At 48.7% G+C, this 24,027-nt stretch overlaps 1 protein-coding gene and 2 non-coding genes across 7 annotated transcripts in view; all 3 read left to right on the top strand.

Annotated features, from left to right (window-relative positions):
- Positions 1-24,027, top strand: part of NCBP3 (nuclear cap binding subunit 3) — a 41,217-nt gene that overhangs the window by 15,156 nt on the left and 2,034 nt on the right. Inside the window, exons 1-9 of one of the 5 annotated variants that reach the window (XR_015703448.1) lie at positions 5,778-5,985; positions 6,699-6,722; positions 7,235-7,311; positions 7,586-7,631; positions 8,071-15,428; positions 17,110-17,304; positions 17,399-17,706; positions 20,869-21,027; positions 21,676-22,347. Coding sequence is in view for 3 of the 5 variants with exons in the window: in XM_087751712.1 (XP_087607838.1) it covers positions 1,126-1,290; positions 1,954-2,189 (401 nt within the window). In the remaining 2 variants the exon portion in view is untranslated. The other 4 variants (XR_015703449.1, XM_087751712.1, XM_087751713.1 and 1 more) reach the window with 4 other exon arrangements.
- On the top strand, positions 7,013-7,087 carry LOC148056356 (small nucleolar RNA SNORD49). The gene has a single exon (XR_015703604.1). It is a non-coding gene; the product is annotated as a small nucleolar RNA SNORD49 (small nucleolar RNA).
- Positions 7,924-7,997, top strand: LOC148056355 (small nucleolar RNA SNORD65). The gene has a single exon (XR_015703608.1). It is a non-coding gene; the product is annotated as a small nucleolar RNA SNORD65 (small nucleolar RNA).

Genomic DNA, 24,027 nt, shown 5'->3' with positions numbered 1-24,027 from the left:
GGATATATTCACACTGCAGCTGACGATCCTGAGGGAATTCTGTTCAGCAGCAGTTTCGGCATCCATACAGTTAATTTTTCCTCACCAAGAGACTGCGTTGGGGATTGCTTTGGGGAAAAATGACGTACATTTGAGTGAGAGAGTGACATTTATTTTTATCCAACTCATTTGCCTGTTTCTATTTCCCCCCACTTTTTTGATTTGCTCACTCCTTGAGGCAGAGATTCTGTGTGACTCTGAGAAACATAGCATGGGGGGGGGAGGCTCATACAAAATGAAACGTCAAACACTAGCTACTTATGTGAAAGAACGTGTATTACATGAATATGGACGTATTTTTCAGTTGGCAGAGTTTATTTTGGGGCTTAATTGACTTGCTTTTTCGACTCAGGTGTGTGTAATTTCAGGTACTTCTGACGTACGTAGTATCCAGAGGATTATCTCTGACTGATAAGTGAAAGATACTTTCCTGTATCAATGTAACGTAGAAGTTATGTTAGTATATTTTACCCCTCCTGCACATTTTGGGGTTCTGACAAGTTGACACACAAATCCTGTAACTTCCTTTGTATGTTTTTGTTTGAACCCTCTTTAAGACTAGGAATATCTAGCTAAACCAGACAACTCATGATGCGAGTCTTGCATTCTGAAGTTTAAGTATCAATATATTTAGGATTCTTATATTCTGGTTTTCATTTTATTCTGCAAAATATCAAGCAGTATTAGAATTCTAAAGCGAGGTATCTATTAAGAATCGTGGAAGGCATACCAATTTTTGTATAATCATACCTCGTGCCGGATGCATACACGCTGCGCTGCTAAAACAGAAATGCAGCAAGCCACGGAATAACTTACTTTTTCGATCTTCTGGACATAGCACAACCTGAAAACATTAAATGTCAAATTTATTGCCAAAAAATAAGAAAAAAGTAATCTGGATAAATTTTATTGCAGACATTGCCAGGACTGAGATCTGATTGTGAAAGACTTAACGAAAAGACTACAGAAAAGATAAAACCAGAGAATCTGTCTAGTTTCAAGTTCTTCAAATTGTGCAATTAGCTGGCAGAACTAAAGTAAATGCATCATGATTTTTGTCATTTTAATCACTGAAAATATCCCTAGATGTGCGGCAAAGACTGGGAAAAAGACCGCATTCTCCAGAAATGAAACCTCCAAGTAGTACCTCTGCTCCTCGTCGAGAGCCAATATCAGATGTGCATAGCCGGTTAGGAATCCCCAAACAAGATGTAAAAGGCCTCTACTCTGATACCAGAGAGAAGAAATCAGGTTGGTTTTATGGAGAAGGTGTAATACTGCAATGCCTTTGATTTTAGAGTAGAAGAGAAATTTCAGCAGAAAATCACGAAGGCTGTTCAGTTGAGTGAAATTAAAGAGGAATTAGGAAACATTCGTTCAGAGCTTTGAAATCTAAATACATGTATCGTATCCTAGAATCCTAGAATGGTTTGGGCTGGAAGGGACCTTAAAGACCATCTGGTTCCAACCCCCCGCCGCGGGCAGGGGCACCCTCCACCAGACCAGGCTGCTCAGAGCCCCATCCAGCCTGGCCCTGAACACTGCCAGCGATGGGGCATCCACGTGGGTAGGCTGAGCTGAGTATTTTTGTATGCTTAAAAGTAGAGGACCGCTTTAAAACTGTGGTCAAAACAGGGCACTAAAACAAGTGTATTGAACGCAGCAGCGCTTCGGACCTGTGCGTAGCATTCTCTGGAAATGGGAGACAGTGAACAGGACTGCACTGAGCCTCCCATGTTTTAATTTCAACTACTGCTTCAAAGCGTAGCAAGTTCCATGCCAAACATTAAGGTGGGAGGAGTGGGAGGAGTTTAAAGAGATGCAGTGAATTTAAGGCTAGGTTCCTCAGACTTCCTCCAGAATTTCTCCTAGTCCTGTCTTTTTTTAAAAAATGTTTGTTTTTCACCTGATCAGGTAATTTATGGACCCGGTTAGGGTCTGCTCCGAAGACACAAGAAAAGACTTCAGATAAACCTGAAAACTCTGTGGCATCTCCAGAGGAAGATGATTCAGAGCTCCAGCGGGTTTGGGGTGCTCTCATTAAGGAAAAAGAACAGTCTCGGCAAAAAAAGAGTCGATTGGATAATTTACCATCTCTACAAATTGAAATCAGCCGAGAAAGCAGTTCTGGATCAGACACTGAATCATGATTGTTTGTACGTTCTGGTCCTCAAGATTGTGACTCTGCAGTGTGGCAAGATTTCCTTTGCCCAAAAGCTGGACACTGGCAAAGGCTCTGCAGCGAAGGTTCCAGAAGCGTCTCTGTTCCTTTTATACAAAAACAGAGACGCGCGTACCACTTGAAACCTAAAGCAATCACGTTTGTCTGGAGTCTGTGGTCGGCCCTGTGTTACGTAGGGCATTGTCGTATATGTTTATTACAGCAAACCTGTAGTTAATTCTAGCAAAACACTTCTCCCCAAGCTTTGAACTTAAAAGAAGAGGCAGAAATGCTCTGTATTTTTAAGATGACCATTTTTAACATGGAGCCTTTTAACAAAATATTTTTCACAGTTCATCCAAAGAGCAGGGCATTTCATAATCAACACCATGGCCTTGCCCTTCTGGCTCTTACCAGCCTCTTTCCTTTCCTCTTGGAGTAATAACAATAATGCTTCCTGGGTAGGCAGCCAGCAAGGATAAAGCGTGAAGGGACTGCCGCATGCCCTTCCTCCAAAATACTGAATGTAAATCTGAGTTACGTGTTTCAGTACAGTGAAATTTCACGTTAGGATCCACGTAGCATCACTGCTCTCGAGGAATTCTGCTCGTTTATGTTGGTGATACTATGTCCTGCTGTAGTAGGGATCGAGATGTTCAAGACTGCAAAGTTGGATGTTTGAGAATTGTGTAAATTCCCAAGGGTTTAATTTTTTTTTTGTTACATGATGAGAAATTATATTTCTTTCATTTTATCTGTATTATGTTTTGAAGAAATCTAACAATTTAAAGGCATACACTTTTATATTTGTCAGAATTTTCCTGTTGGCCACGGTGAAAGCTATAGTGGTGTTTTCCTATGTGCTGTTTAACTATATATATATATATATAACTGAAAAAGAAAAGGAAAACTATAGGATCACTGTCTCATGTCAATATTTTTGAATGTTCTTACTGTATAGTACGTGTGGATGTGCACATGGTTGACTTGTTACATTCAGCTTTTTTACCCGCATACCCTCTCTGAGTCGGAAAAAGGTTTGATCAGTGTGCAACTGCAGTTTTTTCTTGTTGCCTAGGGCGTTTCTTTTGATTGCCAAGAATTCTAAATAAGGAATAACGCTAGCACATCACATTCTGGTAAACCGAACAGGTAGCAAAAACGTTGTCTGCTCCCTTTTGATAGTCTGAAAATTTGTTGGCGTTGTCCCTATTTCCTAGGTTCTGTCAGTCCAAACCGCCTGTGAATATCTCTTCCCCTTTCTGCTTTCTAACAAACAAATGTTTTATCTTTTTTCCCCCCTATTTTTGTACTAAGTTGAAGTAGGTTTGAGGCTTCACAAAAGCAAGGAATCTGCAATTAACTTTTCTGATTGCTTTATTACGTGTAAGAATAGCAGCATGTTTAAAGGTAAAAATGAAAGGTACAGTGACTAGAAGGGTAATCTGGGGCCCGACTGGGCTTCGAGCCTTATTATTTCCTTGTTTTGTGACACTCATCCTTGATTTTATATTTAATTATTGGATATATAAATATGTCTCATAAAAGTACTGTTGAGAGTAAGCGACTGCAATGTCTGATCACTGTAATAATTCATTTTAAGGTGTGCTTTCATTAACACCCCTTCCAAAGCTTTCAGAGTCATACCCCTACCATACTCATTTCTCAAGATCCTGATAAAATTTATTTAACCGGTGTCTTTTTGCCAGTGAACCTTTGTATTGTGTTACTGCTTTGGATCCGTTCTGACCTTTCCTTCTTCTGAAGGGAGATGGTGGATACAAATCGTGCACCTGGTCTATGAAGACAGGCTTCTGCACCGCTGTGAATCTCTGCGTGTTTTTAAGCTCGGCCACTGGTTGTGGTCTGCTCTTAACGTTGCTGATAACCGCTGTGTTTCCAGGTACAACTAATGGATGTGTGAAGTCGAGAAAAGCGACGCAGGCAAAGGCTGGCGTTTGAGGCAGGGGCGCCGGTAGCAGCGGGTCTCTCTTCCAGGCAGTCAGAAAGACGCCTTACCAATGCCTCCCATTAGCCGGGTCTGTCACCGTTACAGTTTGGGGAGGGCTATGTGTGGTAACGAGACCGCGGTAGCTTAGCTGCAGGAAAAATAGAGGTTTACTGTTGAAGGGACCTGTAGAGTTGTTTGTAATTGAGCGTGTGCCTGGTTTTGCTTTTGCTGATGTACAGAGAAGCCTTGAAAAGCATTGGCTGGTATCGGGAATTCCAGCTTTGGTCTTGGTTACCTGAACGTGGGCTGCTGGGGTCTGAGAATTAAAAATAGGCACTGAATCTTTAGTGAATGCTTTTTCCTCAACATGGTTAATTTAAATGCTATTTGACCTAGAGCGAGATCGCATGGAGAATTTTGTTTTAAGTCCCCTTCTCTTTGTGGTCAGCCGTTTTGCCCTTAGCTAACGTGTTCTTGATCTTTCACGGGACTCCCAGATATTGTCACCTTCAAGGAATTTGATGCAGAAATTAATGTTCTGATACTGAGACGTGCAACCTGTGTATTTTACTGAAATGAACTTATGTTGAAAATTGCAAGAAGGGGAAGTTTGGCTTTGGCTTTTGCTGGAGGATCAATGCCTCGGAGGAAAAAACGTTTCTAAATTGTAGGTGACTCGTTACAGGACCGCTACTAGTCCTTCTTCTAGAAAGTTTTGCTGTTTTAAAAAGGTATTTTTTTGGTAAATGGTTCTGGTGACCGTTACGTTGTGCAAAAGAAATCGTCGTGGGGGCTCCGGGCTGTGCTGCAGCCGTCCTCGGGCAGGCTCGGGGCGTGTGGCGTTGATGGGGGTGAGGGTGTGGGGTTGGGTTTTGGTTTTGAGGATGACGGCCGATGTGTTTGACAGGGAGAAGGAAAGCAAAAGAACTTTTCCGATCAAGATGACATTATAATGTGAAAATAATGAAACTTTTATTTAAAACAGCTGTTCTGTTCCAAATAAAAGTGGTCTGAAATCGCACTGACCTACCCAGTTTTGCTGGAAAACGCATCACAACGGGCAGCGCTGCACCTCCTCAGGGTGCAGGGCCTGCGGACGCTCCCTCGGCTGCCCTGAGGGGACTGGGCATCCCGGCTGCAAGATGAGGGGCCCCGCTTCGAGGTGTCGCCCGTCCCAGCCCAGGCTGAATGAACCCACTTTCCTGCTTTCAGCCGAGTAGAGGGGTGCCTAAAGTCAGGGTTCTGCCGGCCCAGCGAGGCTGCGCGGAGCCCCCCGGCCCGGCGCCCCGCCGCTCCCTCCCGGGCCGCGCTGCAGAAAATGGACGCCTCGCCCTCCCCCCCCGCCTTGCTGGAGCAGTGGTACGTCCGGCTCCCCCCCCCGCCGCGGCGTGGTACGTCCGGCTCCCCCCCCCCCCGCCGCGGCGTGGTACGTCCCAAGCCTTTATAGGCGGCCGCCGGCGCCATTCCTGCCCTTTCGTCCTGCGCGGCTGGTGGTGGTAAGGTGCGCTGCGCCGGGCTCCTGCGCCGGGACGGGGCGGTTGGGCGTCGTGGAAGGCGGGTAGGGGGGAAGCGGAGGCCCGGCTTGCGGGGCGAGGCGCCCTCACCGTTTAGCAGGCCGAGGTGAGGGCCCTCCCCGCCGGCAGTGGTGGCGTCCGCCGTGCCTCCCGGGCCGCGGGGCCGCTGGGCCGCTGGGGCCGGGCCCGACCACTGGAGGCAGCGAGGGGGGGCGCCGCTGGTGGCGCGCGGGGTGTGGCTCCCTTCTCCCCGCAGGGCGGCCATGGAGGCGGGCGGCGGCCCCCCGCGGGCCGGGCTGCTGCGGCGGCGCCCCGGCGAGGTGAGGGGGGCTCGCCGGGGTCGGGAGGCCTGCGTCCGGGGTCGCGCCGGGCATTGCTGCTGTTGGCCGCCCGAGCCGCAGCCGCGGGGTGCTTGCAGGGAGAGGCTTGGGAGGGCAGAGCCCGCTGACATGCGCTTGCCGCCTCCTCACGGGCCCCCGGCTGCTTTCGGGCTGGGCCCTTGCTGCTCGCAGCGTCGCGTAGCGCTGGGGCAGAGTCCTGCCCGGCCCAGGGCTCCCGAAGGCTGTGGCGGTGAGGCTTGCGTGGTTGGTGCTTGCCGTTCGCGTGCCTGCTGTGCCTCTTTACTTTTACGACGCTACATTTAGCGAACAGGGCACTTTTTTGTTTGTTCGGTGTGCCAGACCCTTTCTGTGCAATGAACGTCGCAACCCGGAATTGACACCGTGTGGAGTTCAAATTTAAAACCCGCCCTTATGGGGAATGCAATCTGGCAAGCTGCGAAAGGGAGATTTCCAAGTTTCCTGATTAAAAACAGTTTAGAGACAATTGTTGACTACTAAAAGCAATCTGTTTTTTATATAATAAATAAAGATTTTGGTGCTTCGTGATACAAACACGAACCTGAGTGGAATTACAAGCAGATGGTTGGTGGTGAGGTTCTGAGTTTTTGTTTTTCTGGATAAACCTACTTTATTTTTTTAAATCGCTGCTGAAGAATATTCTAGTAATGCTGCTTTTGCTTTTATTCCCACAGCAGAAAGATGTCCTGAAATAAAGAGTAAGTTAAAGTTTATTTTGTACTAAGGTGCACAAAGTTGTTAAGAAAGTTCCAGGCCTTTACTTACATGCTAACGATGTAAAGCAGTTAAATACAGGACTGTTAGTCGAAAATAACCTGTAACAATTGCATCTTAAAAAGAGAAGTAAAAACTAATTTAAACTAACTTTACGTACCATTAAGTTAACAGAGCTGATGCCCCTTATAAATGAAGGGGGAAATGTACAACTGTTGGTTCAAGATGAAACAATGACTGCGTTTTAAGTAATCAAATACCAAAGTTGTTGGCTGTTGATGATGATAACCCTGAATAGGAAGTGCCGTCAGATGCGAGAACTGACGATAACCTTCTTATTTGTCTGAAATACAGCTACATGCACGCAGAGTGTGAGTTCTAGAAATTTGTCTTCTAGAACTAATCGGGCAACTTTTATGTACACTTGCTTTCTGTGAAGAGTGCTCTTGTAATATCTAACATAGCTTCACGTCCGTCTGTTTGGCTTTATCTGCAGAGCCTGGTCTTCCCAGATCAATGTGACAGATTAGGACTGGCAGCGGGTCGCTCTTTGGAGGCGGCCCTAATGTGAAGGTAAGTGGGGAATTTCACTGGACCGTGTCGAGCTTTATACCCAGTGGAATCGAAGTTGAGAATAAATCAGGCTGCCAAAAACTTGAGAGGCACATTTTGTACATTCAAACTTTCTAGCTCAAATCAATCTGCTTTCCCTCCTCTCTTCCTCAAAATTCAAAGCCCCGTGATACTTCATTTCCTGGTGTCTATATTTAGGTATAGCTTGCAGGTCTCGGCTGCCATGTACTGATTGCTACTGATGTCTACTAATTGATGTTACGGCTCTTCACAGGTCCTGTGGAAGGCAGTGAGATGGCAAGAGCAGGAGATTGTCCTGGGTGAGTTTAATATTTGGTGTGCTGTTAGTTCAATGATGGTTCTTTGGCTACAGTCTCGGAAACATTACCTAGTTGAGAACGTTCTCATTGGCTATGTTTCTATTTCTGTATATTCTTAGCTCTATAATTAATGAAGTTCTAGGAAAAAAAAATACTTTATTAGACTAAAATATGGACAGTAAATGTTTAAGAGCAGCTGTCTTCTGCGCTACAGTTTTGCCGACAGCGCTGTAGAGCGAAGGGATAAAGGTCTTGCTTCTGCTAGGAACGTATCAGTTTACCTAAAGATATCACATGATGAAACTAACCGAAAATTGCTGGAATTACCGGCAGATTGACTGGTGGTGAGCAAAGGTTTTTCTGATGATATCCCTTCCGTTAACAAGTGGGCCAGCACTTGGTGTTGAACGGGTAACTTATCCGTGCTGTTGTATTGCAGGTGCCTATGCTGAAAATGTCTGATGAAGAAGGCATCCAGTAAAAGGTGCGCAGGAGCCTGGGGACTAGTGTTTGTAAACGCTATGTGTTTTTCTGCACAAAGATGTTAAGAAATGGTAACAGTTACAGTTTTGATTACACATCTATTAAAATTCTCTCAAAAAACCCCAACTGGGTCTGGTTTTGTCACTTCACTGCCTGAAGGAATGACTTGCCGTTACGCAACACGTTTTTAATAAATATGCTGAGCACTCCTAGAATTTGCTGTATGATAAAGTAGGTGTATATGCACTGCGGTATAATTGCTGCAGGTAACGTGAATGGATTTTAGCTGTGCAAGCGTTCTATCTGCTGTTGGTAATTTGCTTGCTTTGAACAGTTTAAACAAGTGATACTAATACTGCTGCTCTAATTACTGGAGAGATTAGGCCTTAAATACCCCAACAGCAAGAAGAGCAAATGCAACTTCCTGTAGCTTGTTCCAGGCTTGCTATTTCTTCATTCTTTTGGCCTCAGCCTTTGTAAAGTCTGCTACAGAGGTAACAGAATCTCTTCCTGCAGCAATAGCATTCTAGCCGCTGTTCTGAATCTCTTCTACATAATGGTCCAAATGTGCAAATCTACAATTAATTGCTAGATGTGGAAAAAGGGGAGAGAGACTCGTACTCTGCAACTTGTCAGCATTCTTCAGTGTCGCTAGCAAGAGTGAAAAAGGCCGCTTTTGTGGCAATGGCTCCTTCCAAGGTTGGTCTACAACGAAGAGAAGGTAACAAGTTTGGGGGAATCTTGGGGATTTAAAACGAAGGTGCCTGAAGGAGAAAAACAGCAGCTGAGGCCGAAACTTTGACAATTAATAACTGGCAGCTGTAACGCTTCAATGCTCTTTTTATATTTATAGGAGGTTTGGAAGGTAAGAGTCTTCAAACCTAGAGCGGCTGAGCGTGTCTGCGGAGACAGTTCAGTGCAGGTGCTGCTGATGGGTTTGCCCACTTGGTGTCACCAGGTGAAAGGTTTTCATGGTCGTCTTTAGCATCTGCTTTTTGAAAAAGGTAAACATCGTTAATAAACTGATTCCTTGGGAGTGCCTGCTCGTTCTGTGCCAACAAGGATCAGGGTAACGTTAACTGTACAGCTCCGAGTAGAAGATACCTTGGTGCTGCTTCTGCAAGTGAGGAAACTTTCACCCAGTTGGAAGTTTTGCCAGAGGGGGTGTGGCTAGGAAAAAGCTGTTCAGGATGGCCGACAAAACGGTCAACATGGTAGTTTGTGATGAGGAATATTTTTACTGTAGCAGTTTAGGTGAGCAGTTCTTGGTTGTCGTAAAATACAAGGCAGGGATACAGCTTTACCCAGGGGTCGTAGTCCATGGAACCCCTGTCGCAGTGCGAGCTTGCTCGTTTTTGTGATGGGACAAGGGAAGAAGCGGTGGTGGCAGCGGGACGTCAATGTTCCACCAGTCCTGGGTCACAGGTGAGACTCCAGGGGCTGCCCCAGCCCAGAGCGCCCTTCCCTGTGCAGCTCGGGGAGACCCGAGGCTGTTGTCTGGACTGTTTCAGCTGGCTGATCGCCCGAAGGAGAGGTGCTGTGGGCTGCTGCTGCCCTTCTGGCATCGCGGGTCAGCTCCCCGTCCCTCTGGCGCAGCGGGGAGCCCCGATGGCCGTGGAACTGGCGGGACTAGTGCGTCTCTGCGCTTGGGGCGTAAGTCGTGCGAGATGCGGGATTTCACAGAGGCTTCTCATGGAGGAGTCGGGTGCGTACTTCAGCCGTGGAAGAACAGGTGTAGCGTTTGTCAGAGAAACGTCAGAAAGGGATAGCGTGCCTGGTGCTCTGACGTGCGGGTGAGCTAGGCTGGGTTTTCCTAGGAACACCGCTGCCGTACACGCAGGGTTTAATAGAGACGTTCAGCTGGTTAATGGAGCAGGCAAAACTTGTTTGGAACCCATTCGTTTCTTTTTATCTCGATGTGTATTTGAGCAGTATGAAGAACAGGCTGCTCCAAGGTTTATTTTAATTAAAATTTAAAGTAGAGTTACATTCTGTTCCGAGTGTTTAATGAAACAAAACTATTTTTGCCTGATGTTGAGAGCTCGTGTGTTGGAATGTGTTGACAGAGGACGTTTCTTAGCTGATACGATATGCGTTGGAAATAAGTGGTTTTAAAGGTTTCAGAAAGAGCACAAGGCATCCGCCCGCTGTTTTTAAACGCGATGCTGTACGCCACGGATGATAGTGGCGGCATGCGTAGCCACGTGCCCTCGGGAAACAGAAACGGCTCCGCAAAGTTCTGCTTGACGGTTCAATGTGCTGTTTAATTTGCTCAAGATAGGTTTGCTGCAGCTTGGTTTTGTAATTGTTCTTTCTTTCTGGTATGCATCAGAATTCTCCCATTAGAACAGAGAGGAATTGATTTGGGAATACTTACATAGGCAGGGAGCAGTTTATCTGGGTTTACTGAGGGTGCGAGTTGGTGGTATCTCTTACAGTTACCTGTCCACGAGTTTCACTTCAGTATTGCTTGTTTATTGTTTGCAGCAAAACCAGAGTTGCTCGGCAGGGATCCTCTAGCAGGCTGGGTTTTGCTAAGATGAATGAATGTTATTCCTATTAGAACAGGGTGCCTTTCGAACGAAATCGGTGTCCTAAACGTAGTACTGCGATCTTACGCGGGAGCATATATAATCTTACTGTTTATCTTGCAGTGCTTGGGGGGTGAGGAAATAAAATAACTCTGGTTTGATTACTTTTGGAGCACATCAACTTTACAGTGTTGGGGAATAAGTAACAGAAAAAAATCCCGATTGTAAAATACAATTATTTTGGATTTTCTAAAGGTTTAAGAGAACAGTTAGCAGGAGTCCCTGGAACTTAACGACAGCCACCAGCCACAGATAAATCTAAAACAGATGAAAGGATTAAAGCAGAAAAAAAATCTTACGCAGTGAAGCTAAGAAGGGCCGAGTGCCAGCTTTTAGCAATGAGAGAGATGGCAGTGCCCCGCAGTAATTAATTTGTGAGGGCAAAGCCAGCGATGAGGTATTCTCCACAAAACGGGTTCTGTGACCGCTGACCTGATGGAGGGCGGCTGCTCCGGGCAACGGTCTCCCCGCTGGCGTCCGTCCTCCTGTACCGAGATGGCGCAGAGGATGCTGTAAATGCTATAAATGCTGGTTGTCATCATTATTTCTTGATTAGTATTATAAAGCAATCATATCTACATCAGCATTAAAATAATCACTCGTGCAAAACCATAAATTACTGTAATTAATACATCCCAGCTATTAACTAGAATCTAAAGATGTGTTTGTTCTTGCCTTGGTAGCTGCTGTTTCAGTGGGATCGGTTTTAGCTGGCTGTACCCGCTTAATGAGAAGGGAGGAAGGGATGTGCTGCATATTTTACCTTTTCAGAATGAAGTCGGTCCTGAATTGTGAAGCTTCGCTCCTTTTCTCTTGAAGGCAGATGGGAAAGCAGTTCATTTTTCAGCTCTTCTCCCCCTCATTTCAAATTAGTGAAAGGGAAGCAAAGCACTGTTGAAGGAGTTGCTGTTTTCTAGCACGGAACAACTGAGATGATATTAGTGTTGTGCAAGGAAAATGGATGGGTTTGTTGTCTTCCAGCTGCCGCATTAGCAAATGCTTTGTCTGTTACAACCCGGATGCTACGGGCAGCGACTGAGCTGCTCTGAGCGAAGGGGGAAGGCTCAGACTAGCCGGGGGGCGTTTGGCCTTTCTCAGGCTCAGCAATGTTCCTAGCACCTGGGTGACTCCGTGCTGCTACGGTTTCATCCCATTTCACGTGTTCCTGTACAGAAGGACAAGGTCGACACACCACTGAGTGGTCTGGTAGGACAAACACGCACCTTATTTTTTCAGTTCGTGTCATTTAGTGTCTCAATTTTATGCTTAAAGTCAATTTTAGCCCAAATGTTATGAACTGATCCTAACACTGCTTAAAATTGTAAGAATTCAACAGGTGTAATTTGATTTAGAGCAAGCAAGGAGGACGCATTTAAGAAACAGTAAGCGTTTTGTGCTCCTGTACTCTACTCCAGGCAGAGGGAGAATAACGTTACCTGGTTTGTCTCCCGATGCTCGAGCCCACAAGATGGTGCAGCGATCAAGTTCGGGGCGTTCGTTGTAGAGGAGGAGATTCTGCAGCCTTGGGAGATGCTTGTTTGGGAAACGGGGGTTTACTGCTGGGTCCTTCCCGGTTGTCCGATGAGATTTGCAACTCTTACGAACACGCAGAGAATCCCCCGCACGGTGAAAACGTCGCTCTGTAATTGGCTGCTAAAGATGTTTCCTAGTGTGGGACCAGCAAAGGCCGAGCCTCCGTTTTCTGTGGCGCCGTGCAAACCCATCGTAGTAACGGTCCCGGCCCCAAAGCGTCTGCGGTCTAAGCAGACAGTGGTGACGCAAGACTGCGTGAATAAACCGTGAGATGAGGGGCTAAAGGAGTTAAAATTGACTTTTCTTTAATAATAAAAATCCCACGTGAAGAACTATTTGCCCGCCGTTACCTTTCGCTCCACTGCGCGCGGCAGCGTGCCGGAGCCCCGCTGGGTCTCCTCGGTGGCGGGCGTTGCGCTCCGGCCCCACCGGAGTCGGTGAATGCCTCGCAGCGCTGCACCTGGGTGTGGGGCCCGAAGCCTGAACAAGCTGCAAATGAGAAAATCATTCACAGGATGGCGGCTGAATCCGAAATCCCTGCTGTTTTAATCAGCTTGAAATGTTGGAAGTTTCATCGCCAATAATTAAGACCTTTCCTGTACGTGCCTTTTTTTTTTTTGTTAGACTCCTGTTAGTTTTTGCAAGTCAATACTTAGTTTTTTTTCGTAAGAGGGTTTTTATTTGTAATGGTTTGTGGTAAAATAATTGCATAGCATAGCTGCAACGTGAACTCTCTAAACAAATGAAATAATGGTCCATGTTTCTAAAGCTGCCTGTGGCTTTCTGGTGGGCTGTCCTTGGGGTTTTTTTACCATTTTAATTTATTTTCTAGATTTTTGAATGACTTCCTTGCTTGTGCTTTTCCAGATCCTGTAGGAGGATAGTTTCTTCAGGTTTGGTTGTTTTTTCTAGTGTTCTGTAGGCATGCTAACTGCATTTGCTGATTTGTTTGGGTTGGCTGTGAGTTTGTATTGTTATTAACAATAAATGCTGTTATTAACTGGACGGTGGAATAGGTTTGATAGCACATTCAGAGACGAGCTTCCTAGCTAGGAGGCGAAGTCTAAGCTTATCCCCCAAATAATAAATTCTCCTGAACAACTTAAACTTTATCGATAAATACCTGGGTCACGATACTAGCGGTACGGAATGCTGCCTGTAGTCGTTTGGCTGTCGCAGCCCTTACCCGACAGCAGGTGCATACTGGTGTCAGGGGATCGCGCGTCCAGCCGTTGGACGTGGCCCGCAGCGACAGCAGACGAAATGCCTGGTACAACGCTTTATGTCTCTCGCGCCTCCATCTGATGATCTTGAAGCGGTCTGCCGGCGTTCTGCGCAGCCACGTTGCCTCCTCCTTACGGACGAAGGAGCTGGAGATCAGAGCCTCGCTGGGTGAGTAACGGGAGGGCCAGCTTGGTCAGTGGTTGGATAAAGCAATTTTACTTAACTGTGCCAAATCAGATATTTATTACCTTCAACCGTAGCAGTAAACAAAATCCTTGTGCCGAGTGCTCCTCGGGATGTGAGATGCGCAGGATGCCTGCTGTGAGGGAGATGAGAACTGTTTCAAAGCAAGGTGCGAACGGGGAGCTTTGCAACGCAGGGTGATTTCAGAAGGTAATGGGGAGGCGCCGTGCCGAGGCGCGTGCGCTTTGGTTTGACACGTACGCGGTCTCCCTAAGCCAGCCCGTACGCTTCGGGACGGGGGAGGAAGAGGCTCTGTGTGCAGGAGGCGATATAAAGCTTTTGTGTCGGCGCCAGGCTGTTTGGTCGCCCAAAATGGGAGACCATATCAAGGGGAAAGTATTTCAAAGCTACTGCTTTTAAGCTCCAAAAGGATCTTTGGAGATGACAGCGACACTGTGTCACTTGGCAGCGTATCAGCAGCTCGGAGGCTAAAGCTGAGGAAGGAGGAGGATTTCGGGGAGGAGAGCAGGACCGAGGTGACAGCAGCACCATCAAAATTGGGTGAAGAGCTGATGTGGCACCCGGAGCTGGTCCCGTGGATGAAGGGACAGCTCTGGTCTGATGGCTGCCCCTGCCCTGGGCGGCTGTTGGTAAAGCTCAGCCCATTTTGGGGGTTGGTTTCTCTGGTGGTTGTGTGAAAACTCGTCAGCTTGTGTCTTTGGGGAGAGTTTCTGGTACAGAGGGAGGTGAAGGTGGCTCCGCTTGCAGGGAAGCGCCTGCCACCCAGCCCGCCGCAGGCTCGGCGGCTGGGGTGTGCAGATGGGGTGCTGCGAAGGACGGGTGAGGTACACGGGGGAAATCTGAGATTGTCCAAGTTAGAGGAAACAGATAGAAAGTAGAGAGTGGCAGTGAAGTTATACTGTACTTGGGGAAACTCTTTCCCCCCTCGGCTCCTCTGGAGAGCACGTTCAGGAGCCCAGTCACTGTGGGTGCGGAGTTTTGGTCGGGTCGGGGAGCATATTTGTGCAGAGCTCTAACCACAAAATAAGATTTAAACTGTCAGATGCAGTGGAGGCTTTTTCACCAAAGCCTGTAGGTTCATCCTTCACAGGCAGGTCTTGTTCCTGATCTGGGGCATTAAAATTGCATCCCGGCAGCCTGGCAGTTTCCCTCATCCCCCCTACAGCCCCCGAAAATCTGATCACGTCTTAAACAGCAAGGTCTGCAGGTCGTTGCAAGAAGGGGTGGCCCAGTCCGTGTTGAACAATCTGAGAGCTTGAAAAATCTTATTAAAAGCCTCAAAGCTGCTCGCAGACCGATGCAGGGCTTGGCTCGAACAAGGTCAGGAGGTTCGCTGACCCTCACTGATTACACGGCTGGTGCTCGTTGGGGCCCCAGGTGAGGCTGCTTACCTCCCTTGTGTTTTAAACACCCCCTGCCCATTTAACGCTCCCCCGATAGCTCAGGCACAGGGCAAGGATTTGGGGTTTTCTGTCTGTCTTTCTGTCTGTCTTCCCTTGGCAGAATGCAATACTTTATAAAAACAATACCACGCTTATCTCATTTCTCCTGCTGCTCGCAGGGAGGCAAGCTCCAGGGATGAAGCAGCAAAGTTCTGGGCAGTGCGGGGTGGCTTTGGAGGTAGGTGAGGAGGGGAAGCTGTGCTGCTGACCGATGAGTAAGCAAGAAGCCTCTGGCGTTGTAGATGAACAGGCAGAAGGTCACAGCTGGAAGAGGAAGAAGAGGTGGTGCCTACATCCATTCGAAGAAGAAATTAAAGCAGGTAGGAAAAATCATGGTTTCCCAGAGAAGCTGGTGTCTAATCACACCCTTCCGATTTTCCCAGAAATGAAGGAAGGAGAGGGAAATAATTGGTGGTTGTGGGAAAATACTGATCCTGGTGCGTGGAGGGACGTCGAGAGGAGGCTGTGGGTGTCTGTTAGTTTGGAAGAAGTTTTGGTGGGCTGGGAGGGAAAGGGAGAAGAAACGGATGATTTGGAGGAGCACACACATTAAAATAAGCACAAGATAGCAGAGACCTGTAGGCACTTAAATGTGTAAGAGTTGTACAGCAAGGCAATGGGTTTTTGTGAGTACATGGCATTGCTTCAGAAATGTTTAGAGGTGGCCTTGGCAGCGCTGCGTTAACGGTTGGACTGGATGATCTTAAGGGTCTTTTCCAACCTTAGCGATTCTGTGATTCTATGAAATGCCCTGGTCCGGAGTTTATTTCCTACCGGGTATTACCAATTGCTAGACTCTTGCTTGGCGGTTATCAGAGAATGCTGGTTTAACCCTTTCACGTGAGCTGTGCTGAATTTGTGTGGGACTAACTTTTAAACGAGGCTTGCCCGGCACACGTGGAGTTGGAGCAGGCTTTGCCCATCAGACGGGTGATTGTGCTGACGTGCAAATCTGAGCTGCTCAGATCAGCCTGCAAGATGTAGCTTATAGGAAAAGCACCACCTAAATTACAGCCGCAGTTCCATTGTGCGCCTGTACCGCGCGTTGCGTAGGTGTGGGGAAAATAGCTCTTGCCTTCTACCACTTCCTAACTAGTATTATCGCTTAAAGAAGCAACATCCACTCAGGTTAATGAGCTAGAACGAGGACAGTTTCAGCAGCGAGCGACGTGCAGAAGACTGAATGTAACCACCTCTGAGATGGGAAGCCGGGTTTTCTCCCAGCGACGCGGGGGACTCAGTTCATTTAGCGCGTGGCAAACGCCTTCCTGTGCCGCCGCTGTACCGATCGGGCCCGGCGCGCCGCTGGCCTGAGCTGGGCTTCGGACCCACGCTCCAGGAATGAGCAGTAGCGAGATACAGCTCGTACCTCCTCGGTGTTGCAATGCTTTAACCTGTTCTGCTGCTTTTGTTTTTTTTTCCCCCTGGCTGAACACTGGAGTGATTTTTACAGCAACTTTTGCCAATTGTTGGGAAAATGCGTATCACCCGCTTGGCTTTAAGCGCGCTTGCGAAGCCTCTCTTCTCCAGCTGCTCGGAAGGGAGAAGTAGGTGCTTTGTTCTTTTGAAAATCTCCCCCTTATAATTTGCCTGATTATCTTTTTCTTTCCATCTCTTGCAAAGAACCTGAAGATAGCTGGCAGGTTGTCGTGGCAAAGGGAGGCACGTGAGGGGCACGAGGAAGGGCTCGGTTTTGCATTGTAGCCTGCAGCTCTGTGCAAAGCCGTTCCCAGTGCAGGTGGTGGAGGGGAGCTCTGAGCTCGCACGAAAGCACAGCTTCCCCCAGAGCGGCTGGAAAAATACTTAGCCTTTAAATTCATAATTTTACAAGCAGGTGTGTACAGTGAAGGAGATGAAATAACACAAGAAAATAATGGTGACGTTCTCCTCCTATTGGAAAGCGATGTGTGAAGGCACACGGTCTGGAGCAGATGCCTTGTATCTTGTGTGTTTGAAAATCTGTCCACCTCTGAGATTTTCTGCCTGTGTTTCTACACGCAGGATGCAACAGGAGTTTGGGAGCAGCCGGGTTAGTGTGCGCCCAGAGCACGATGCACGTGGTGCTCGGGGCGCGATTCTTCACCGCCACCTTACATACGTGAAATCTAAGACAAGCTGGAATTGCGGGTCTTACCTGGGGGTAGTAGCAAGACAAGAGGCAGCTGCAAAAGAAGAAAAGGGAGGCTCATTCCCAAGGTGATGTGGCTGGATTTTCCATATTTGTTATAGCGAATGTCCCTTCCTTTATCTTGCAGTTTTCTGTATAAATTCCTGTTTTCCATACATACAGAGACTCGGATATACCCCTTCCAGGAGGTTACACCTGTAGGACAGGCATGCCTGTAATAAGGTGCTCTGAGGTCTAATGACATAGCTGTGGCTTTCACGTTGTGCGTAGCACGTCTGTCTCTGTCGCTTGTGGGCCTGCTGCTGGCGGAGACCTTGGGCTGCTGCTTGCAATGCAAAATCCTCATCGCAGAGCACCTCCGCAAAGGCTCGCACAAGCCAAGGTAACACGGGGACCCGTTGGGAGAGCCAGAAGCAGAGCGGCCTCACCTAGGAAAAACAACAGTGATAAAGGCACGGGCCAAATCTTCAGTGAGTTATATATTGATTTTTCTCCTCTTTTTGGCACAGCACAAGGCAGTGGCCCTATGCTTCTCTTTTTCTAAACCTCAAATGTTATTTCTGCTTCCACTAACAACTCGGAGGGGGATGCGGCATGCAACAGGCTTACCGAAGAGCCGTGCTGGCAACTGGTTGCCCAGCCAAACGCGCTGGATGCAGCTAAGCAAACCCGTCTTGAAGGATGCTATGTAGGCTCCACAGGTTTATTTTCTCCTCAGACTGAATGAATAAAATAGCAAAGAAGGATGAAAGATGGCACAAAAGTCACAGAATCAATAAGCTATTAGGAGGCAGAAAACCTGGGGAATGAATTTAGAAATCTGCACAAATAATTAAAGGTGGTGGTGAGCAGATTGCATCTTTTCTGGCTTGACTAAATCAGATCTCCAATTTTCTGTAAAACCATAAACTAAGCCAGAGGTAAAAAGAGCTGTCTCCTCTGCATATTTACAGGAGAGAAGACAGAAAATGCAAGCCCAAAACTGCCGGGGGGGACTGTAAACAAGGCACCTCCAACTCCCCATCCGTCAGGAGTAGTGCAGCCATGGGCTCATGCAGTTTTCATGCAAAAAGCTGGCACTGTACTCCTCAACGCCTGTCCTGCGGAGCCGCTGGGGAGCTGGGCTTCCTCCTGTCCTTTCCAGTTAGCAAAGCTCTTGCAGTTCGTCCTCGTGAACAAATTCTGCGCTAACGTTTGTTGATGGTAATGCACAAGCAAAGTAGATCGAATGCTTTCTTTCCCCACCAGCAGATTGTGGCTGCTCGAAGAAATAAGCTAACATCCACATTTTATTTCCAGCAAGCCTTCAGCTCAATATAAATCATGTATTTTGGATGTACAGCTCTTTTTTGCCATTCTTTCACAATGTTGCTTGGAGAGGTTGGTTATTGCAACGTCTGAAAAAGGAGGTCGGTCAGTTTGGTTATAAGCACGACCGTCTCACAGGCCAGCAGAAGAGCAGCAGTTGCCGCCACCTGGCCAATTGCCACCGCCTTTCTCCGTGGTAAAGCTTCCCGTGCGTGATCTGCTGTAAATGAACCGGTCGTCCATCACGCAGCAGCTTTCTGCTTGGCAGGCAATTAATGGCTGCATCAATGAAGTGACTCAATTTAGCCGTGACCCCTGAAGGCTGATCTGCCAACTTAGCGGCCTCAGCCTCTTGGTGTTAAGGGAGCCTGGCAGGCTTTCCCGGCGCTCTTACCGGGGCAGGGCACGTGGATTGCGTAGCAAAATCTGCGAGGTGTTTCCAAGGCCAATATTAATCCTGACGGTTTAGGAAAACCGGTCTTCAGATCCATCTTATTTAAAGAAGTCACTGGGGAGTCGCTTTTGCTGGCTGTTGGCTTTTGAGCGCGGGGTGGAAGGGTGCTGTGCTGCCCGCGGGCCAGGCAGGCGGCTGTTGGGTCTGCACAGCGGCGGCTGCCGCGGAGCCCCGGCCCTGGCCCAGGCCTGTAGCGTTGGCATAAGCATCAAAACCATAGCATGCATCTGATTTTTTTTTTTTTTTTTTTAATTGTGGTTGTAGTGAAAGGGAAATTTCACAATTGGGCGGAATATTTGCTCACTGGAATGTAGGAGATCGTTGATGGGCTGGAAGGGGAGCGTGGTCTGATCCATCCATCCCTGCTTGCGGGGGGCTGGTCCTCACGGTGCTCGATCCTTGCCACCTGGCACCTTTTTTCTGAGACCTGAAGTATTTTGGCGTTGGCCTTATCGCTCCACCAAGGAAAATGATTCCAACAAGAACTGCACACATCTGAACTGCAATGTAATTTTGGTTCAGAGCTCCTTGATCAGCAAGAGCTAAAGCCCCTCTGGTTTCTGACCGTGCTTGCTCGGTGTTTTGTATGTAAAACGGTAGTCCTTGAGGGATAATATGTAGTTGCTTTTCCAGATGCCGCTATATACATTTTTCCCCTGTCAGCTGAGCTGGAGCAGACTAGTCGCTATCTCCAGGACCAGCGTTAAACACACCAGCATGAGCTGCCAATAAATAATGCAAAAGATTCCCCGAGCCAGGATGTTTTCTTCTATTGGTAAGGGGAAAAAATAGCAGGCTTCAGGTAGCATGGGAGCAGCTCAAAGTTTTAGCCTAACCTCCTCCGGGGTTTTTATGCAGATGGTTTTTTTAATCCCAGATACTGTGGGTGAGACTTTCCCAGGTCTCAACCTTCTCCCTTTTTGTGTCCTTCATTGCAACCCCATTGGTGTCGCCTTTCCCTGGGAAAGCTGCGTCCTGCAAGCGTCCCCCTCGCTCCTCCTGCTTTCTTCTCCGTCCAGCCCGCTGCAGCACGCTCGCACGAGCTCGTTTGCCTCGCAGCACCCAGGGTATTGGCGTAGGTTTTGTATGGCCTGGCTCGCAGCCTTCAAAAGCGCTCCCTAGCTGTTGCGTTCTGGTTTAGGTGGAAAAGGCCTGATTTTGCGTGTGGCCTGACTCATGATTTTGGAAGGAGAGGCCCTGGGGTGTACGTAGGGCTGGTAGCTCTCCTCCGCACCCGTCTGCTCAGGAAAATGGCAGCCCAGCATTCCTAAATTTTGGATATTGGGATTGCCACTGAGATTTTGACGTAGCTCTGCTCTGGGCAGCTCGGCGCTCTCCTGCCTTCGAGGGCTCGGCCGTGTCCGCAGCCGGGAACGGCAGCGCCTGCTCGGAGGGCGCTCGCTGGCATTGGAATCCGTCTCGGTTCCCGTGGAAGCTCTGCACGCTCCCCAAGCACTGCGTTTTCCAATAAATATTTGTAATGATGACAGACGTCAGCCAACCTGCTGCTCTCGGGGTTTTCAACTAGGTCAGCTTGTTCTTGTTTGAAAAACATGTTTTTCACATGGAAAACCCACCTTCTTTTGCAGCAGTTGTGATTATTTTTCATTCACCCATTCCCCATAAACAGCCATTTCCTATGAAACTGCTGCTTTACAGCCCAGAGGCTGCAAAATACAGATGTAAGAAAAAAACCCAGGCGCCCCCTCCAGTTTAATTACGATTTCAGTTCTCCCCTGCAGTGCGGTGCGTTCCCGGGGAGCACACGGGGAATCCGCCATGCGCTGCAGTGCTGTAGAATCTATTTCTTTCTTAAAGCTTGGAAGGGAATGCAAATAAATACAATTCAAGTTGCGTTTTGCTGTGGCAGAGAGGAGGCTGCAGCAGGGAAACCCCGGCCCTTTAGCGAGTGCAGACGAAACCGCTGCCTGCCCTGCGCCGACCCCTCCCGCGTACCTGGCCTTCGGTTTTTCCTCTGAATAAAGAACGGGAAAGATACGGAAGAAAAAAAAGATGATTTGTCCTGAAGGTGGGTGTGATGGGTGTACGTAAAATGGGCGAGAACAAAGGATGCGTTGGGCTGTGTGCTCAGGGAGAGGGGCCTTGATCCCCCAGGGCTGGGTCCTGGTGGGGAAGGGATGGCACCTGCGGGGATTTGGAGGAGCCTCTGGCACAAGCAGTGGATCGCAGTGGGGCGAAATAAGTGGCAGCCTCGCAGCCAGCCCTGGGCTAAAATTTCCCCTTCTCTCTTCTGCCCATCTCCCAGCTGGGAACCTTCCTGCCCGCAGTCGCTAGCTGCAGATATTTGCATTTATAACGCCTGTGGGGCTTGTGGCTCAGCATGGCCTTGCCCAGGCTGTTGCACTGGGCTCAAAGGGGAGCGTCGGGCTGTAATCGGTGCAGGGAGATCGTGTTTGCTCCCTGCTTTGCCTTCCTCCCGGACCAGCTGTCCTTGACCACGCACGTGTAAATACACAGTAGGACCCAAACCTGTTGTATTTCTTATTTTCTTGTTTTTTGTGTGATAAGCAGCAGCCACGATGTGCTGCCTGGGTGTGTGCAAACCAATGTCTTGAAGTGTGCAATTGCTGGTCGTGGGGTGCTGCAAGGGAGGGGAGCGATCCCCACCCAGCCTTCAATGCCACTTCATCATCTTATAGGACATCTCTTCCTCCAGGGCGTGGAAAGGAACGGCTGAATCTCCAAAGCCTGGCGGGTTCTGGTATTGCAGGGTCATCAGCTCTTTTGCTTACGGCTGTTGAACATTTGAGATTATTTCTTGAAGATGGGGCCCGCTTGTATGAAGCGGTGAGACTCGCATCGCTGGAGGCTGCCGGAGGACTGTGAGTGATGGATCTCCTTTCCCGTTTGTCCTTCAGAATTTAGCATTAAGACATTTAATAGAGCTGGAAAGTCACATACTCTTGCTGTGTGTAATCTGCTGGTGGAATATGGCCCCCAGGCAGATAGAAACTCAACCGCCCCCGGAGCAAAGGACGAGTGGGATCGCTGCGCGATGGTTCCAGGACGACATCTGCGTCCCAAAGAGGTCGGGAAGAGATTAAATCTGTTGCTCCCTCAGTACATTACACTGGAGAGGTTAGGTTAGTTGGTTTTTTCCTTTCCTCATAAGCATTAATACATGAATGCTGCTAATAAGGTCAATCGGTTTCCTTGGCAATAGTGGCTACCAGCGATGCGCTGCCCGGTAATGGAACATGGGAGCCTTTGTGTTTCTGAGGACACGAGCGGTCCCTGCGTGGGCTCAGGAGCCTCCTCCTCCACCGCTGCTGAAACGAGGTGTGCTGGACCGTAGGAAAGCCCTGAAATGTTTGTGCCCGAGCGCAATGTAAGTCGCAGTGTGATAACCCGGTGTGGCCTCGCTGCCTGGGGCAGGCCTCTCCCCGCTGCGCCGCCGCTGCCTCCCCCGCTGTCCCCTTCATCCCTTGGGTCACTCTTTTGCCTCTCCTCCACGGCAGTTTGGGCAGTTTGGGCAGGCGCTTGGGCAGTTTGGGCAGGTGCTTGCAGTCTCCTGCTCCTCTCCGAAGGACTGGTGAGCAGCAAGCAATGCATTTGCCCAAAGTGGTTTTGAGCTTCTTGATGTCCTCATCAGCGCTTTCTGTGCCTTCCTGGCTTTCCAGCACAGTCCCTGCTTGGGGGTGGCCATCACCAGCCCTCTGGCCTGCTCCCAACCCCCCCGGGAATGTAACCCTCATTTAATAATTGATAATCACCTTCAAAACCCAAATGGGGCTTGTGCAAACCCTTCCGAGATAACCCAGCTGGAACGAGCCCTCCAGGGCATGGGGCATCAGCCCCCTCCTGCCGCTCCTTCCTCACCCGCTGGTTTGATTCCCCTCGGTTTGGGCTCCTCAACGCGCGCAGAATGATTTCCAATTACGTTTTTGTTGCTGAAGGCATAAATCTTCTCCCACAGCCTGGCTGCTTTCCTGCACAGGCAGAGCTGTGTGGTGCTGGTGGAGATAACCGACGAAACCGGGCTTGGGTGTTTTATGGACTTTTTTATTTTATGGTGGACGTTTCCTCCCCCCTTTGACAACAAATGACCTCAGTCAACTTTAATATTCTAACAGCAGTGATTTTCAGTACTTGAATCCTTCTTCCAGGGCCCTTTAAAGCTTCTGACCAGAACAAGCAGCCCAGGGAACATTGGTTATATATGGAGTGAGCTCCAAGGTTGTTTTGATGCTGATGGGCTGGGAAGGGAAGCAATCTCATGCCGCTTTCTTAAAAAAACCCCACTCTTTACTGAGCCCACAGGATCATCGTCATCCTGAAGTGCAATAAGTGGCTAATTGACCTAATCCACACTGCGAGGAAGAGACTGATTAGCTAAAGCCTTCTTGTTTTTATAACCGAGAAATGGTCTCTACTAGAGCTGGGTTTTTTTTCTTTTCCTATGAAAGTCAGTAATTTGGTGCAAGCTTCAGCATGCACAAATATATCGATAAAAGGCCTTTTCTAGCTACTCCCCTTTCCCAGAAGGGCTCAGTCCTCCCTGGGCACAGAGGTGCTGGCGCGGCCCGCCCGTGCCGGCGGGACAGAGCTGGCTGACGCGACGCAGCGCAGCGCCCGCCCGGGGCGAGGGCTGAGGGGCGCGGGCTCCTTCTCCGGAGGCTCAGCCTCTGCAGCGTGGCCCTGGACGCTCGCGCGAGGGACCCAACCGCAGCGTTTCGCAGCGGGGGGGGGTGGCTGGGACCAGGTGCTCCCGATTCGCGGCAAACCTGCGGCAGCGCTGGGCGCAGAGCCTTGCCGTTAGCCCTCTGTGGCCGAAAGTTGAGCCGGGGGGCTGCTGGCAGCCCCTTGCAGAGAGAGCCTGATGGATTCAGAACGTCTCCCAGTTGATAGATGTTTCACAGCAGGTAGAAGCTTGGCTGGAGGGGAAATGCGGCAGGAGCAACCTCCTGGGTGGTTTGTGTCGGTGAGGGGAGTGAGCGTGCAAAGCACCCATAAATGATGCAGCGCTCTAAATGCAATGTTTATGAATTTGTGTGGCCAAACTGGGGGG

The sequence above is a fragment of the Nipponia nippon genome, unplaced genomic scaffold (assembly GCF_047370975.1).
Source record: "Nipponia nippon isolate SJK-2023a ecotype South Korea unplaced genomic scaffold, ASM4737097v1 scaffold_15, whole genome shotgun sequence".
Lineage (NCBI taxonomy): Eukaryota > Metazoa > Chordata > Aves > Pelecaniformes > Threskiornithidae > Nipponia > Nipponia nippon.
The sequence above is the reverse complement of the archived record's forward strand: the minus strand, read 5'-3'. Positions and strand labels throughout refer to the sequence as shown.